At 41.9% G+C, this 16,331-nt stretch overlaps 1 protein-coding gene across 2 annotated transcripts in view; it reads right to left on the bottom strand.

Moving 5' to 3' along the window:
- MALT1 (MALT1 paracaspase) overlaps nt 1–16,331 on the bottom strand; it is a gene marked incomplete at both ends in the record, with an annotated part of 46,510 nt that overhangs the window by 21,023 nt on the left and 9,156 nt on the right. The window contains 7 exons of one of the 2 annotated variants that reach the window (XM_084252496.1): nt 1,293–1,325; nt 3,300–3,326; nt 5,898–5,930; nt 6,786–6,882; nt 7,635–7,809; nt 9,382–9,545; nt 10,866–10,987. In XM_084252496.1, the coding sequence (XP_084108622.1) occupies nt 1,293–1,325; nt 3,300–3,326; nt 5,898–5,930; nt 6,786–6,882; nt 7,635–7,809; nt 9,382–9,545; nt 10,866–10,987 (651 nt within the window). Of the gene's footprint in view, nt 1–1,292; nt 1,326–3,299; nt 3,327–5,897; nt 5,931–6,785; nt 6,883–7,634; nt 7,814–9,381; nt 9,546–10,865; nt 10,988–16,331 lie in introns of both variants that reach the window. The other variant, XM_084252495.1, reaches the window with a different exon arrangement.

Raw genomic sequence — 16,331 nt, 5'->3', positions numbered from 1 at the left:
TGGGGAGAGAGTGAGGCTGACAGAAAGCTACATCACAGGAAAACTGGGGAGCACAATGCTCCTGAGAAGGGCAGCCACTATTCAGCCACAAACAGCAACCACTTTTCAAGAGAATGTTGAAATCTGAATTTTTATGATATCTGCTCAATGATAAATGATTCTAATTATTAAAAAGCAGTACATGGGCCCACACTGCCAACCCCCCTTATTCCCAGGGCAGTCTGTGCTCTTTTCTGTATGACCTGTAAAGCCTCATGACTCTACTCCTCCGTTCTAACTTCCACCTCTATGCTGATGACACCACAACCATCTCCACCGCGGCCTCTCCTTACAGTTCCGGCTCCACACGCACAAGCACCTGCTGCACATCTTCACTGAGATGTGCCTCCAACTGCCTAGGTCCCCAAATGAGTCATCTGTCCTCTGAATTTTCTTTGCACTCCATGCTCTCTAACTCAGCACTCACCTAGTGGTCCAAGCAAGAATGGGAGCAAACACAGGGTCCCTCTGTGTCTACGCCCCACAGCAAGGCCATGAAAACATCACTGACCCCATCACATAAAGATCTGTGTTTGTTCTTTGTCTTCGGCATTCTCACTGGTTCTGTCCTAGCTTACAATCTCATTTTGTCCTTGTCTAGGCTATTCCAACAGTCTCCTGATTTTTCTCCCAAACAAAACATCATCTCCATGCAGTTTATTTTTCCCACTGAAATAAGACAAGCATTTCAGAGAGACGTACTCCACTCGCTCCCTCTATCAGTGTCCTTCCAGTGGCTGGCATGAGAAAGGGGATCCACCAGATCTGGCCCCGCCCTATGCCCCCCACCTCTGCATGTGCTAGGGCACTGTGTGTGACCTGCAAGACTGCAAATAAAACACCAGCTCACTTCTCTACACTCTGTACTTAGGTCTCCCTGTCTGGAAAGCCCTTCTATTCATCCTTCAAAGTGCAGACTTGCATTTTCCTTAACTCTAACTCCACCAAAAGACAGCACTAGCCACTTTTGTGTAACATACATATTTCTTTTTGTTTACATTTTCATTTGTTTTCATGTTGTCAAAACACAGAAATCACTCCACAGAGGCTGGCTTGATCCCAGAAATGAAACTTACCCTCTTTTTAAGCCTCCCATTGTATAAGTTCTTTTACAAATATCCAAAATGAAACATTTGGCCTCAATATTATTCAAATATTTACAAAAAGTGTCAAATTAAAATGTCTTATATCCTTTCATGATCACTGTAAGTCATATACTGTGTCTTTGATCAAGCACTTTAAGATATACTCACCTAAAGGTTGATCATCTGTTTGCTCTTTATTGTCTAGAAAAAAGAAAAACATGCAAAAAAAAAAAAAGGGTGTTATTATTATCTATAATGAAAATATCAGGTTTAGATATATGGAAAGAATGAATTATAACAACAGTAGCATTAAAAGACAAAATGTGGTTTCTATCAGCAAATTACAATTTTGAGTTTCAAAGTCCTGTTAAAAACACACAGCTGGGTGGACAGAGATGGAATCAGGGCAGGGAATTCCTCTGCTAATTGACTGTCACCGCTGGGGTTAAAATCTTTACCATGCCAGGTAGAAGCTGAGTGTTGGCCACCGCGGGCAGCGGTGAGTAAGCAGGTGTCGGTGTCACAGGAGTGATTAACATTCACTGAGAACCTGCCTGGCCCTGTTCTACAAGCTTTAAATATAACTGACTTACATAATATCTCACTCTGAGGTATATACACCACTATACTATACAGAAAACACCCAGACTACGTTATACAGACAAGGAATCTGAGGCAGATACAGATTAATTCAGTTGCCCAAAGCGGTCAATGTCATTTCCAGTGCATGTGCTTTGCCGCTTACTACACAGAAAATGAACAACTCCCTCAGCCATCAGGAGAGATACAAGGAAAGAAGAAATTTTGTCAGTTAGGTGTCTACTACTATAGACAGGGTGATTTTATTTGCATTTTCAATGATCTCCATCCACCTAGATTTTATTGAAAGCTTATTAAGGTTTTTCTTTTTTTAAAACTCAAGATTTTGGGGGGCATCTGTGGTTCTTGAGGAGCAAGGATACGATGAAAGAGCGGCCACGCAAATGTTAGACTCTTGGTGGTGGTTGTTTGCAAAAGTTTTCCTGAAATGACTTTTCATAATGTTCACTGAAAGGCAAGAAATAACAAATTTAGGAAAAGGGGATTCTAATCAGACCAGGAGCAACAATAGCCTGTTACCAGCAAGACGCTGCAGGGCTGCACTGGCCTGGTTGTCTGGCTGAGTCTCCTCTGGACTTGAGGATGCCAGCGAGGACAGTGACGTCGGTTTTGTCTAACTTGTGTATAAGCAATCAGCACAGCCAGTCACACTCCATTCACAGACATGTGTTAACAAGAGATGAGCATGAAACACAGCAAAATAGTCACAGCGGCGAAATGAGAAGTAATGTGGTGAAAAGTAAGCAGGACCCTGCAGGTATCCCGTGATCTACCTGCCTTCTTAGTCTACTCCTGGGAGGTTTTGCTCTCAGGTACATTTGCAGGTTCCATCACTGTCTTTCAGGAAGCTCTTGATCTGTACTGATGCCGTGTCTTTACGCAGGCCTCATGGTTACAATGCCTTTGATCTCAATAAGGTTTTATCTTAAACTTGTTCAAAATTCTGTTCTGATTATAACAGGGAGTAAGAAATATTCCTGCCGACCCTGTCTCTTCATGGTGACTGACCAACTACTTCTATCTAGATAGCACCAACCAACACTCCGGCACACTATCACTTCCCATAAAGACACCCCACCCAGCAAGGTGAGGTTTGTTCTATGACCAAGCCACCTTGAAAGTGGTCCCAGGGTGCTGGGGAGGTCAATAATGTCACCCGTCACTCTTTCAAAGACAGTTTTTTGTCTTTCAAATGAAAAGATAACAATAAAATTTATAAAAAAAATAAAAAAAAAATAAAATGTTAAACATAAAAAAAAAAAAAAAAAGAAAAGATCATACACTTGCCCCCCTAACTACCTTTTTATGACTCAGACTCGTACACAATAAAAAATACACTGATATTTCATGTTCCCTCACTGCACTTACTTTTGTACCCTCATAGTCTTTAAAGTAGAATATTTTAAATATTTTCACACATTCATGAAATTGTACTTCCTGTACGTACTAATTTCAACTCCAAATTACATTCTTTAAATAAAGAAGAAAATTACTACATCATAGTAAGACTTATAGTATCCTTAAGCTCTTATAGCAACAACTTAAAAATCTGCAGCTAAAGTTTCAGTTACTCACCAGGATGTCCAAGGTTATGTAATTCATCTAAAATGAAGAGGAAAGAAATTAACTTTAAATGGTATCGTTCTGATTTAGAACAAGTAGTAAGAGTTAGCCAAATTAGGTTTTAAGCTATTAGTCATAAGACAAGGTTTTATCAATTCAGAACTTTTCAAATGCCTTAAAAGAGAAGCCACGCAAATGCTGGACAGGAAAGAACTTGGCTGTGAATATCACTTAGGTCTTCTGAACTATTTTCACTTTCAGTAAGTGATAAAGAGCTCAACAGACTCATTCATGATTTGTTCGGTTTTAGATATCCTGACCAAGTATGAGACAAAAATAGTCAAGATAGATTTTTCTGTGGCCTCAACTATTAACGTCTTGAAGCTAATTAAGTTTCACAATAGTTTAAGATGGACAGAATTACTGTGCAGTATGGAGAGCTCCCATTTCTACCCATGCTAGTTTCCCTATTTTGAACACCCCTCTTTAGCAGAGAACGTTTGTCACGATCCTGAATGCTGCTTTTGTGGCCCGGGGTCCTGTCTGGGGGTCCACATTGTTTCTGTTTGTGATTCCTTGGCTGCTTCTTTGTTGTATCAGCTTTCTTAGGCATTCCTCATTTTCATGACCTTGACAGTTTTGAGGATTTAGGTTTGATACTTAATAGACTGTCTTTCAATAGGAATTTGAATGACATTTTCTCATGGCTAGACTAGTGTAATGTGTTCTTGCAGGCATGGTGTCTACTGTATTGTTAACCTGTACTTCCTGGCTAGAGCACAGATAAAACCATCTAAGCAGACTTCCACGGCATTACAGATATCTATTTTTCCATTTATAAATTTTGAAGACAGAAATTAACATAACAATAAATTACAAGCAACATTCTATTCAGAGTATCCAGGAACTTGTTCTTATATGTGATATAAAATCAACTAAAGGGTGGTATCAATTACAGTCCCGGGCCACGCACAACTTCCTTTGCCTTTTGTATTGAAGCCTTCACTCGTTCCCAGCACTGTTCTCCTCTCCCCTCTGCAGGGAGGGTGCTTCATACAGCCTGAACATGTTTAGACTCTTTTGTCACAGTCTGCATTCTCTCCTGGGATCCCCCATACTCAGTCCTCTTACTAAGTGGTATTTTAAAAACTTGCACATAGTATTAATACTATCTAACAGAATGGTTTCATGGCCCTAAAAAGTCTCCTAAGCTTCACTTTCTCAATCCTCACCTTGTCCCAATCCTACCCCTTGTCCCAATCAAATATCTTTAATAAAATGCATAAAGTGAAACAGACAACATCATGTCCGACAGGTACAAATGGATGTAGAGAGCAGCTAATGATATGTGTCGATTCATCAGCTACAAAGCATCTCAACTTTGGAGACTTTTGTAGAATGAAAAGTTGGATCGACATTTTCCATCAGATATTTTTGGAGTACTTTCTTGTTGAATTTCTCAAGTGTTCTCAACTTATTTAATGGAAAATTATTGTTTAATAGTGTTTGCTACTGCAAAAATTATAGGGATCATCCTGCATGGAAGTAAGTACACAAAGGTGGTAAGTCACATGTATCACCCTGAGCCAGTTTATTCCTAGAGGTCTCTAACCTCAAGAAGGTTAAGAAAATCATGCAATTAGGGAAAAAAAAAGAGATAAGGAAGAGGGGTTTGGTTAGCATTTCTTCATATAGCTTCCCTCACAGACCATGGGACTGGAATCCCCTGATGCTAGAGAATTTCTGTCCACAACTGTCTGCGGGGATAAAACCAGTGGAATTACAGCATTTCCAGGGGACACCATGCAGAGATGTAGAACAGGAAGACCAAGAAACATGAGATTTAACATTATTTTCTTTGCCCAAGGGAAGTTTATATGATAAAGAGGCAGAAATTGAAAAAATACTTTGCTATCCATAAACCTAATTTTGTGAAATCAATGATATCATACCAAGGGAAGATTTAAAATTTATACATTACAACTGATATAAAAAGCTTGGTTAACTGAAACAAATTAGAGGCTCACATTGACATAGATTTTCAGTTCTCCTTCTGTATTATAATAAAGGTGGCATGGTAGATTTACCTATAGCTCGTAGCTTCAAAAAACTGATCTTATCAATTTTATGTCAAAGCAGGATATTTACTATTTTATAATATATGTATTAAACAAAAAAATTGTCCTTTACAGAGATTACATCTGCATTTGAGAGGCATCTGATCAAGACTAAAGGGTTGATAAAAATCTGAATGACTATCCAGAACAACAGCCATCTGGCTTCTTTATAAAATTTATGAAGACAAAAATTAAAATGGTAATTTGTAACTGAAAATTAGAATTGTTCACTATTCATAAAATGTGTAGGAACTTTACTCTTATATGAGATAGAAAATCAACTAAAAGTTATTTTAATAGTTTGTCAGTTTAATAGTGTCTCTACGGAAATTTACAATCCCTCTAAGACTAAGATACAATAACCTTGCATCAAAGTGCTTTCTTATAGCGAGTATTTTTTCCATCACTGCACTCAGTAGACTAGAACATTCCACCAATGCCAAGAGGAGTCAGCATGCAGGGTCTCTGGTTTCAAACCAAAGGATTACACTACCTTCAGTACACTCCACTGCCTCATCTGTTCTTCCTTGTTCCAGAGAAAACAAATGTGAATACACTGTAATTCATAATCTTAGGAATGGCAGCCATCAAGCAAACAAGAAATAAACATCATAGAAATATGCTGACAAATCAATATATGCAGTTTTGTTTCTTAACATAACAAAAAACACACAGCTTAAATAGAATACCCAAATTACAAACTTCATAATGGAAGGATGGTTGATTAATAATCATTCTTTCCTTGATGTCTGCTTTTGAAAAATGTTTCATTAAAAATATTTTCTCGGGCCTCCCCTGGTGGCGCAGCGGTTGAGCGTGCTGGGCTGCAAAGCTGCCTGCAGCCTCTGCAGCCGGTTTGATCCCTGGCTGCCGGGGAGGGTCCCACATGGCGCACACACCTCTCCTGCCGTGTCCGCTGCTCCCCTCAGCAGTGTACTTTGTTAGTCTGCCTGTTCTGCTCCCCGTTCTGGCTCTGGTGAATTCTCTTACCCTCCCTCGCTTCTGACTATACCAGTGCTTATATAAATAAATAAATAAATCTTTAAAAAAAAAAAAAATCTTTTCCCACTGAAATAAGATTTTTTACAGGGAAAATTTCAAAATATAATTCCCCCCATAAATGTTGCAAAATAAACCATCAAATTCAAAACAAAAAACACCTTTTTTTTCTGATTCTTTCTGCTTTGTATGTGAACCTACGTGACACATTTACTATGCATTTTCTCAAATTTCTATATTAATATTATAACTCCTGACAACATAATATATTAAATAAAATGGGGTAAAAGAAAAAAGGTAGTAGAATTTGTGTTGCTCAAAAGTTTCATTTCCTTTACAGCTAATACCACACTCTACCTGCCAGAAGGCTGACGCTGCTTACCTATGATGACCTCTACCTTCCTGCTATCTTGGCTGTCTCGGTCATTATATACACGGCACCAGTAGGTCCCCTGATGTTCCAGATCCACATAAGGCACCTACATCAACGTCAGAACACATACATATTTCCTCTTCAATTTTAATTGACTTGGTGAAGGAGGTTATTTTTTTTGGGGGAAAAAAAACCCTTACAAAACAACATCTCAGATGGCTTTAGACACTCTAAGATTATTTCCACTCATTAGGTTAAATATTAGCAAGCAACTAAGAGAAAGATTCCAGGGCCTCCCCGGTGGCGCAGCGGTTGAGCGCTGGGTTGCGAAGCTGCCCGCGGCCTCTGCGGCACCGGTTCGATCCCCGGCTGCTCCCAGGCCACTGGAGGAGGGTCCCACATGGCGCGCAGACCTCTCCTGCCGCCCGCTGCTCCCCTCAGCAGTGTACTTCGGTCCTTCTGTCTGCTCTGCTCCCCGCTCTGGCTCTGGTGAATTCTCTCACCCTCCCGCGCTTCTGACTGTACCCAGTGCATGTATAAACAAAACAAACAAACAAACCAGCAAACAAATAAAGCATGCCTCTATAAAAAAAAAAAAAAAAAAAAAGATTCCAATAGTGGTGGGTTTGCTGCAATACTACTTGACATCTTATTGTAAATCCTTAGATGTGGCCTGGTATTGTTTTCTAACACTTTTACAATGTAAGAATTAATATTAAATAACAGGGACTTGGAACAAAAATACTGATAACATTAAAGTACCCCAAAGAATAGGAAGTGTAATGGCCACCTTCATTTTCAATAGTACAATTTTGTACAGTAACACAAAAATTACCCACTCCCAGATCAACTTCCTACCATGTACAATTTTTTGGTCTCATGTGTTAATGGTGATTCATTTTTGAACCACTGGTAGTGAGGGATGGGGCTTCCAACAGCAACACACTGCAGGGCCAACGTGCTGCCAGGCGTCAGCTTTTGGGATCTTGGTTCAACACAGATCTGCAACTTGCATTCAGAGACGCCATCCAGACTTTCTTAAATTAAAAAAAAAAAATCAAACATAAATAAAATTTCTAGTTTAAGAATAAAAGCAAATTTTTTCACCTTTAATTTGTGAATAGCTGTGTTTTCAAGTTAACCTTTCATTTTTCCCCCCAACAATCTTTAATAGCATCTCCCAAACTGTTTCATGAAACAGGAGCAGTCCTAGGAATATTCAGAAATGATGTGTGGATAAAGCAAGCTGTGGAATATGGTGGATTAATCAAGATTTCTTCATTGCAGGATTTCACTCCTTGTTAAAACAAGGAGTTTTATGATTAGCACACTTACCCTCTGAGTGTCAGTATGTTATCACTAGCACTTCTTCCCAAGACAGTTAGCAGAAGTATTATTTATGAAACACTCATTACCACTCCATGTCTGTGGGGGCAGGCGGTTTGCCAAGGTTATGCCAACCAAGTCTCCATCGTGACAATCAGTGCCTAACCCACCACACTTGATGAATAACACTTGTTGAACAACTAAGATTCCATTAATGTATTTTACATTAAAGTTCATTACATGCACAGAAATATGATAGAAATATATAAATCACTCTGTCAATTAATCACAAATACTTTTGGAGACTCCTGAAATGTAGGAAAAGCTAACAAGAGAGAAGAATGAAGACAGATAATAAAAGTCTCTTTCCTTCCCATTGTTGTTGTCTGGCAGAAGTGACAAAGAACATGGTTCTTGACTGTGTGTGAATAAATAATGTCTGGAGGTTATTCTTTGGAGTGGACTTTTCCCTTCGATCGATATTAGTTATTGGTCTAAGAGGATGGATAACAAAGAGGAGAAAGACAGTTTGATGAAAAGCTTTATGGAAGAAAGATGCTGCCATCAACTCCAGAAGTTTTTTTTTTCCGCAATACAAGTTTTTAGAAGTAATGCAATGGTTTGGGAAAAAATACACTGCTTCGGAAAGGACTGAAAAGTGAGGAAGACTATGCTGGAATTTTCTCTCTCTCAAATCAGAGACCACAACCTTCAAATCCAGGAGAAAAGGCAAGTCTGGGAAGGTCAGCAGCAGGGACAGGCGGAGCAGGGTTCTGTGTCATCCTGAGGCGTCTGTGCATATAAATAAATGCACATATTCATGGGCCTTCCTGGTAGCCTAGTGGTTAACTCTCAGCGCTATCACTGCAAAGGCCTGAGTCCCCCCTCCACAGAGCTGACCCACATGGCGCAGCAGACCTCTCCTGTCTCCCCGGCTGCTCCCCTCAGCAGTGTATTCAGTAGACCTGCCTGTTTTGCTCTCCACTCGGTCTCTTGTGAATCCCTGCCCTCCCCCACTCCATCGTAGCACCTCTGGCCTACACCCCAGTTCTTGTATGCATGAATAAATAAAAATAAGTCTTTAAATAAATAAATAAATGCACATATTCAGCCAGGAAGAGAGGACCAAAGCACTGTAGGGTAAAACCTTCACAACTGGTGACATTATTTTGGGGGAAATACATATGTGGGCACTAGGTGCTACTTTTGAAACTTTAAAATTATTTAAAAGTAAATATTTAAAATAATTCCCACCCCAACATTCAGCTTAATTTATCACTTACCCTGGAAGTTTCCCGTTAGTTCTGTGACATCACAAACATCCAGCTGTGACCACTGGCTGAATTCAAAGGTGAAATTATTATTAACTCGACAGACATAAAAGCCTGCATCTTTCACATGCACTGTGTTGAAAACAAGTTCTGATGCATTTCCGTTTGGAATCTGTAAAAGAATCAGTTAGAGGTTATAAGTGAATGACTCATCAAAGCACACCTATAAGAAAATGTGCTGTGATTTCTTTGGGCTTTAAAAAAGTGTGTGTGTGTATACATATATTTCCAAGTTCTAAAATATTTGTTACTTTAAAACACACATTTTCAGTAACTCAGGATTGCGGTCTTAGAAATCTACAGTCTTTCATAAGCCCGTTAAACAGAGACTTAAGCTTTCTCACACATACCTTTCAAAATTCGCTAACAGAACTTAAAAGCGTTGAGTCATTCACATCTGAAGGGTCTGTCATGGCAGTTCTCACGCGTTAAGAGCCATATGGGATGACACATGCCATGGGGAGCGGCCAGCTTAGTCAGGCCTGGTAATTACTTCAGTTCTGACATGAGCTGTGAGCAGGTAAGCAAGTTATATCACCTCAAGACTCCATTTTCTCCTCTGCAAAATTCTGAGGCTAGACCCCTTGGCTGATAGACTTCTTTTAGGGTCCGGGTGATGGAGTGGCCAACACACAAGTGTCCCAGGCGTCTCCTGGGCTCCGATCACCACCCTCGCTGCCACTGTCCATGTGTCAGGGCGCCGGACTCTGGCACATGACAAGGGGCTCACCAAGCCCCGTGTTATCCTGGCTCCGTTTCAAAGCACTTCAACAGGCTCATTGCTTTTCCTCGCCATACCCCATGCAACTGAGTGAACTCATGGCTTCCCCTGCGCCAGAGCAGAACCTGCACCAGAGCAAGAGCATCTTGCTGGCGCTCTGGCAACTGGGCCAGCAGCCTGCACTGCCGACAGTCCTGCGTGTCGACCCTAAGCCACTCTCCTACAGACCGGTGAGCGCATCCTTCCTTGCTCCTTGGCCTTCCTCAATATGCTTCTCTCAGCCAGACTTCCGAGAGAGACACTCGTCCTCCTGCCACCAAATCGCAAGCCTACCTATGGGTGTACCTGTTTATAACTGTTCTCCCTGATTAAAATGGAAAAGTGTCTTCCTCACAAAGCTTCCTCCGGCTTAGGGTCTGTGCGGTCCCCCTCAGAACCCTTGTACTGGTAAGGTTAATTCAAGCGGAAGCCATCAGGGATTCAAGAGAAGCAGAAAGAAGTATCTGCTTACGAAAAGCAGATACTTTTGGAAAATGAGACTGCCATGAAAAACCCTTTACTCCTAGGCAGGAGTCCAAGACCCTCCCCACCCCCACGGCCTATCAGATTCCTCAATAAAATTCCTAAAAACACTGAGGATGATAATGCTACTAATTTTCTGTCATTCTCTCTCCTTATGACAGATGAATGGAAATGTTTTAAAAAAATTACCTCTTTATTCATTTTGAACCACTGATATTGTACAAAAGGGTGTCCAGTTGCCCGGCAACATAACTTCACCAGCTGCCCAGCCAAGACCGCCTTTGATTCTGGGTTTACAGTGATCTTTATTCCTTAAAAAAAAAAAAAAAAAAAAAAGTGAAATAAATAAAATCACAGAAGAGGAGTTTTTCTTGTTTATATTTCTGAAACCAGAAATAGGAGTATTCTGGAAATAACCTACATATTCATCCTTGTCATAAATCTCCCATTACATCTCCTTCCCCATCAGATTACGAGTTGGTGAGTTCCAGGCATTATAAAACCAGGAGGAAAGAAACTCACCTACAGAAGACTTTGATCTACTGGACTTCCCCGTGGTTGGGGGAGGACATTGTTTGCCATATTTCTTCAATTCTTAGAAATGTTTTTTCCACATTCTAACACCTCTGAAATCAGGCGCCTGAAGCCTGCCAGGCAGCAGCCACAACAGGGTGAACTCTGGGAATACAAGGTCCTAAGTGCGCGCGTGGCCAACTGACCGGTGGGTGACACACGTTGTGTTGAAATGCCACCAACAGTGTCTTCCAAAGGCATTGGAATTTCAGTGTGGATGTCTCGCAGCCTTCTCAGACTTCACATGCCCCACGTCCCTCCTGATACAAAATCTCCTCCACCAGACACTACATCTTCATCCCAGAGACGATAACCCAGTTTCCAGCCTAACCCCGGCAGTCATCCCGCAGCCGTCCTCACGCGTGCACTACCCACAGGTAATTTCTCTGCTGTCCTGCCCTCTTTCCCGGGTCTCACCATCTTCAGGGCCATGATCTTATTCTGAGCCACCATCAGCGCTTGACTGAGGTACCTTAGTCTGTGAACTTGCTTCCTTTCTTCCAGCCAGAGTCAGTGTCTTTTTAAAACAGACTTGAGGGCTTCCCTGGGTGGCGCAGCGATTGAGCGCTGAGGGGGTTTGATCCCCAGCCCCTGGCCCGGGTCCTACATGGTGCGACAGACCTCGTGCCCGCTGCTCCCCTCAGCAGTGTACTTGGGTCCTTCTGCCTGCTCTGCTCCCCGCTCTGGCTCTGGTGAATTCTCTCACCCTCCCGCGCTTCTGACTGTACCCAGTGCTTGTATAAATAAATAAATAAATAAATAAATCTTTAAAAAAAAAAAAAAAACAAAAAAACAGACTTGAATCCATATCACTGCTCTGATGAAAACCCTCCATTGACCTTCCATGGTATTTTTTTTAAAAGATTTATTTATTTATTTATTTATTTATTTATTTATTTATTTATTTATACAAGCACTGGGTATAGTCAAAAGCGCGGGAGGGTGAGAGAATTCACCAGAGCCAGAGTGGGGAGCAGAGCAGGCAGAAGGACCGAAGTACACTGCTGAGGGGAGCAGCGGGCGGCAGGCGAGGTCTGCGCGCCATGTGGGACCCTCCTCCGGTGGCCGGGGAGCAGCCGGGGATTGAACCGGCGCTGCAGAGGCTGCGGGCAGCTTCGCCACCCAGCGCTCAACCGCTGCGCCACCGGGGAGGCCCTTCCATGGTATTTTGAATGAAACCCAAATTCGGCACTGTGGCCGGCAAAGCACTGACCTCTGTGACCCCAGCCCCACCGTCCTTGCTCCAGCTCGCCGATCCCCCCTCCACTGGACGCCAGCCTCCCTTCTGCCTTTTCACTTACCACTCCTCTGCTGGGTTTTTCCTCCAACCCTGCATCATTTCTTGGCACCTTCCTTCTCATCATTAGGTCTCTAAATGAACTACTGCCCCACGCCCAGTTCTCTATTACATCCCCCGCGCTTTTTGGTCTTCACTAATCATCTGAAATTCCTTCTTCTTGCCTGTCTCACCTACTCAATCAGAGGCTCCTGAGAGTGAGGATTTTTTTTTTTGTCATAGTCACCAGTTCCTTTGGCACCTAAAACCATGCCTGGCATGTGGTGGCACAGTGGGTTCAACTCGTATCCGAGGAATGGGTGTGTACAATTACAGTAAGGAAAGGACTAGCAGCGATTTACTGGCTGCGTTGAAGCTACATGTGCTAGGCACGTAAGAAGGCACATGCAGCTTTCAAAATAACCACAGCAGGGGTGTCCCTGCTGGCGCAAGGGGTTAAGCACCACACTATGAAGCAATCCACAGCCTCTGCAGCATGAGTTCGATTCCCGGCCAGGAAGTTACCCACATGGCGCAGCAGACCTCTCCTGTCTCGCCTGCTGCTCCCCTCAGCAGTGTATTTCAGTCAGTCTGCCTGTTCTGCTCCCCACTCTGTCTCTGATGAATCCTTTCACTTCCCACACCTCTGGCCTGTACCCAGCTCTTGTATGCATAAATAACTAAATCTTAAAAAAAAAAAACCAAAATAACCACACCAGCTAATTAATAGAACTATGTTACAAAGAAGCAACTGAAGGTCAGTATATGCAAAAGGTCACCCAAACCATCTTGGCAAATTATTTAACTTTCAGACTAACTCTTTTTTCATTGTGAAATGCAGAACCAGGCTGCAAACCCAGCTTTTCTCAGGTTTCTAAAACCCACATGCTCTTGTTATCCCAATGATTCCTTTTATCCCCCCTTGACCTTGACTAAGGTATAACTGATAAATACAAATTGAGTATATGACTGTATATACTAAGGGTGTACACTGAGATTGTACACTGTGATGATTTAATATGGGTATACACTGTGAAGTAATTACAATGATCCAGTCAGTTAACACATCCACCAACTCAACAGTTATCATTTTCCAGTGACTCCTGATGTGGCTTCCCTGATAACTCCATCTTCTGCGTGGTGAGCCTCTCCCCAGTGGGTGTGGCCAGCCTGCGCAGAGGTGCCAACAACTTCAGCAGCTAGTCCTGGTATTTGTACTATTGCTTCACAGACGGAGACCCGAAAGGCAAAATGTGATTTGGAAACTGCCCTTAGTGAGTAGTAGAGAAAAGAAATCGCAAAGCCTCCCGTGTTTTAACCACACATTTCCTTCCTCCCACATAGCCTGTGCGAAGGGAACCGTGGCCACCCTTTAACCACCTTCACACAGCGCCCACTAGTCAGAAGGTGCTAAACAAATGTAGGGAGAGAACATGGCACCGTGGAGCGTGTGCCAAGGCTCTCAAATGAAAGTTGTATTTTAAAGGGTGAATGCACAGCTTCCTGGCAAACAATTCTATTTTCAGATAACATCTGTAAAGAAGCCAAAGAGGTTACTTGATTTCCTGTAAGCCGAGGAGGATCTGACTAGGTAAGATGGAACATGAGGATTGTGCTTTCTACACACACCTATGCAGATCAACAGATACGTGGCATTAAACAAGAAAAACTAAAAATCCCGCTGGAATTCAAAATAGAAATAGGGTGAATCTTGACTTGACAGAGGATTTCCTTGGCTCCCTTTAAGCTGTCTTCTTTCATAATGCACTTAAATATTGATGTAAGGTAACAAATGACTTTTCCAGGAACAGATCTATTGTATACCTTACAGTGCATTCATTTTTACAAGCCCTGTACCAAAATTTTTTCCCCCAATAGTTGCCATAAAGGTAACCCTCAAGATTATTCTGAGAAGTTCCAAGCTATCATTGAAACAGTCTTCCAGTGTCCTAGAATAAGAACTATTCCTCTTTCTCCAACAATCTACCCCCATTACACAACCAAAATATGTCCAGTTCATGTATATCCCTCTTAGAACATTCTACAACCAACAGATGACCATGTGTTTTCCTCTCACGTCATTTTCATTTACATCGACTCTGACTAAACGTAGATTCATCATATCGTGCCTGGCTCTTCTACATTGTCCATCACCATGAACCCGCTAGCAGGGAAACACATCTCCTAGACCTCACCCACCCCTCCCTTCCTATCTCTCTACTTCTTCTTTATCCTTAACTCCCATCCATACCATCTTTATCTCTTCATTTTTGATATTTTAATTTGAGAGATTTCTATTGTTTAAGAAACAAGAAAAGCCCCTGTAAGTAAAATACAGTATTTGAGTACTTTCTAATTTGGCAAGAAGAAAAATATTAAAGACTATAGGTCACAGAGGCAATTGAGATAATACCCCATAACTAGATTTCCCAGACAAAACAGAAATTTCCAAGCATTATAGAAATGACACTGAGTTCAGGTCGGGGTCAACAGACCTGGGTTCTAACTTTGTCAATAACCACCTGTGACTTTGCCAAATAAAAATTTCTGGAAATTTCATTTTTTTCATAAGTGCTTGCTGGTAAAATCTAAATGTTCACAGTAGAGCTGTTCTGTTGCTCCACTGAATTGTGCAGGTAAAATGTGGTTCCCGGGTGTTTTGGAAATGAAAGAATACTATTCAACAATCTTTGCTCTTATTTGAGAGACAGCAAAGTAATAAAAAATAAACTTGGGGGCCTCCCCGGTGGCGCAGCGGTTGAACGCTGGGTTGCGAAGCTGCCCGCGGCCTCTGCGGTGCCGGTTCAATCCCCGGCTGCTCCCCGGCCACCAGAGGAGGGTCCCACATGGCGCGCAGACCTCTCCTGCCGCCCGCTGCTCCCCTCAGCAGTGTCCTTCGGTCCTTCTGCCTGCTCTGCTCCCCGCTCTGGCTCTGGTGAATTCTCTCGCCCTCCCATGCTTCTGACTGTACCCAGTGCATGTATAAACAACAACAATAAAAAAAATGCCTCTATTAAAAAAAAATAAAATAAAACAACTTCAGTAAAGAATTTCTTTAAAAAAAAAAATAAACTTGGTATCAGAAACCTAACCATGAGTATGCTACAGGGGTTAAAGGAAAAAAGTGAAGTTGTAGGAACTGCAAAAGGAATGAGGTGACTGGAAGAGATTCCAGACTGCCTGTCTCTGTCTTAGCCTCTGACCGGGATGAGCAAAGCAGCTTTCACATGAAGGATGAATCAAACAGCAACATTACAAAGCCAGACTTGGGAAGAACCTTAGGATTCATCTATTGAAACCCAAATGTAAAACCTTACACTTCTCTCTCAGTATCCCCTAGTGTCTAACTCTGGGCAGCCAGTCTAGGTCAGAACACTCCCTGGCAAACATTTTGGAATCCATATAACTCAACTGATGAATCTATACAACTCAACTCAATCTATATAACAACTAATAAATCTTCACGCAGTGTTTTTTTTTTTTTTTTTTCTTAAAAGAAAACAGAGGCCACACATCTAAACTCATCTATACTTTTCAAGGACACAGATGCCAAAATTGGTTGTTTTGAGACCAGGGTCCTTGATCCTTCAATGAAATAATAGAGATCCACAAATGCATTACAGACACAGAGGTTCAAAGAACTGTAGCACATTCATTAACTCTACATGCCTCACACCCCCAAATCTAACTGAGGTGACCAAAGGAATAAAACAGGGAAGCAATCTATGCCAGAGAAAGGGGCTGGCCACCATCCACATGTGGAAACTCTAAGCAATTCCTCTAATGTGCGCTGCTGGCAAGGCCAG

The sequence above is a fragment of the Talpa europaea genome (assembly GCF_964194135.1).
Source record: "Talpa europaea genome assembly, chromosome: 13".
NCBI classification, from domain to species: domain Eukaryota; kingdom Metazoa; phylum Chordata; class Mammalia; order Eulipotyphla; family Talpidae; genus Talpa; species Talpa europaea.
Note: the sequence above shows the minus strand (reverse complement) of the source record. Positions and strands in the feature narration are given on the sequence as shown.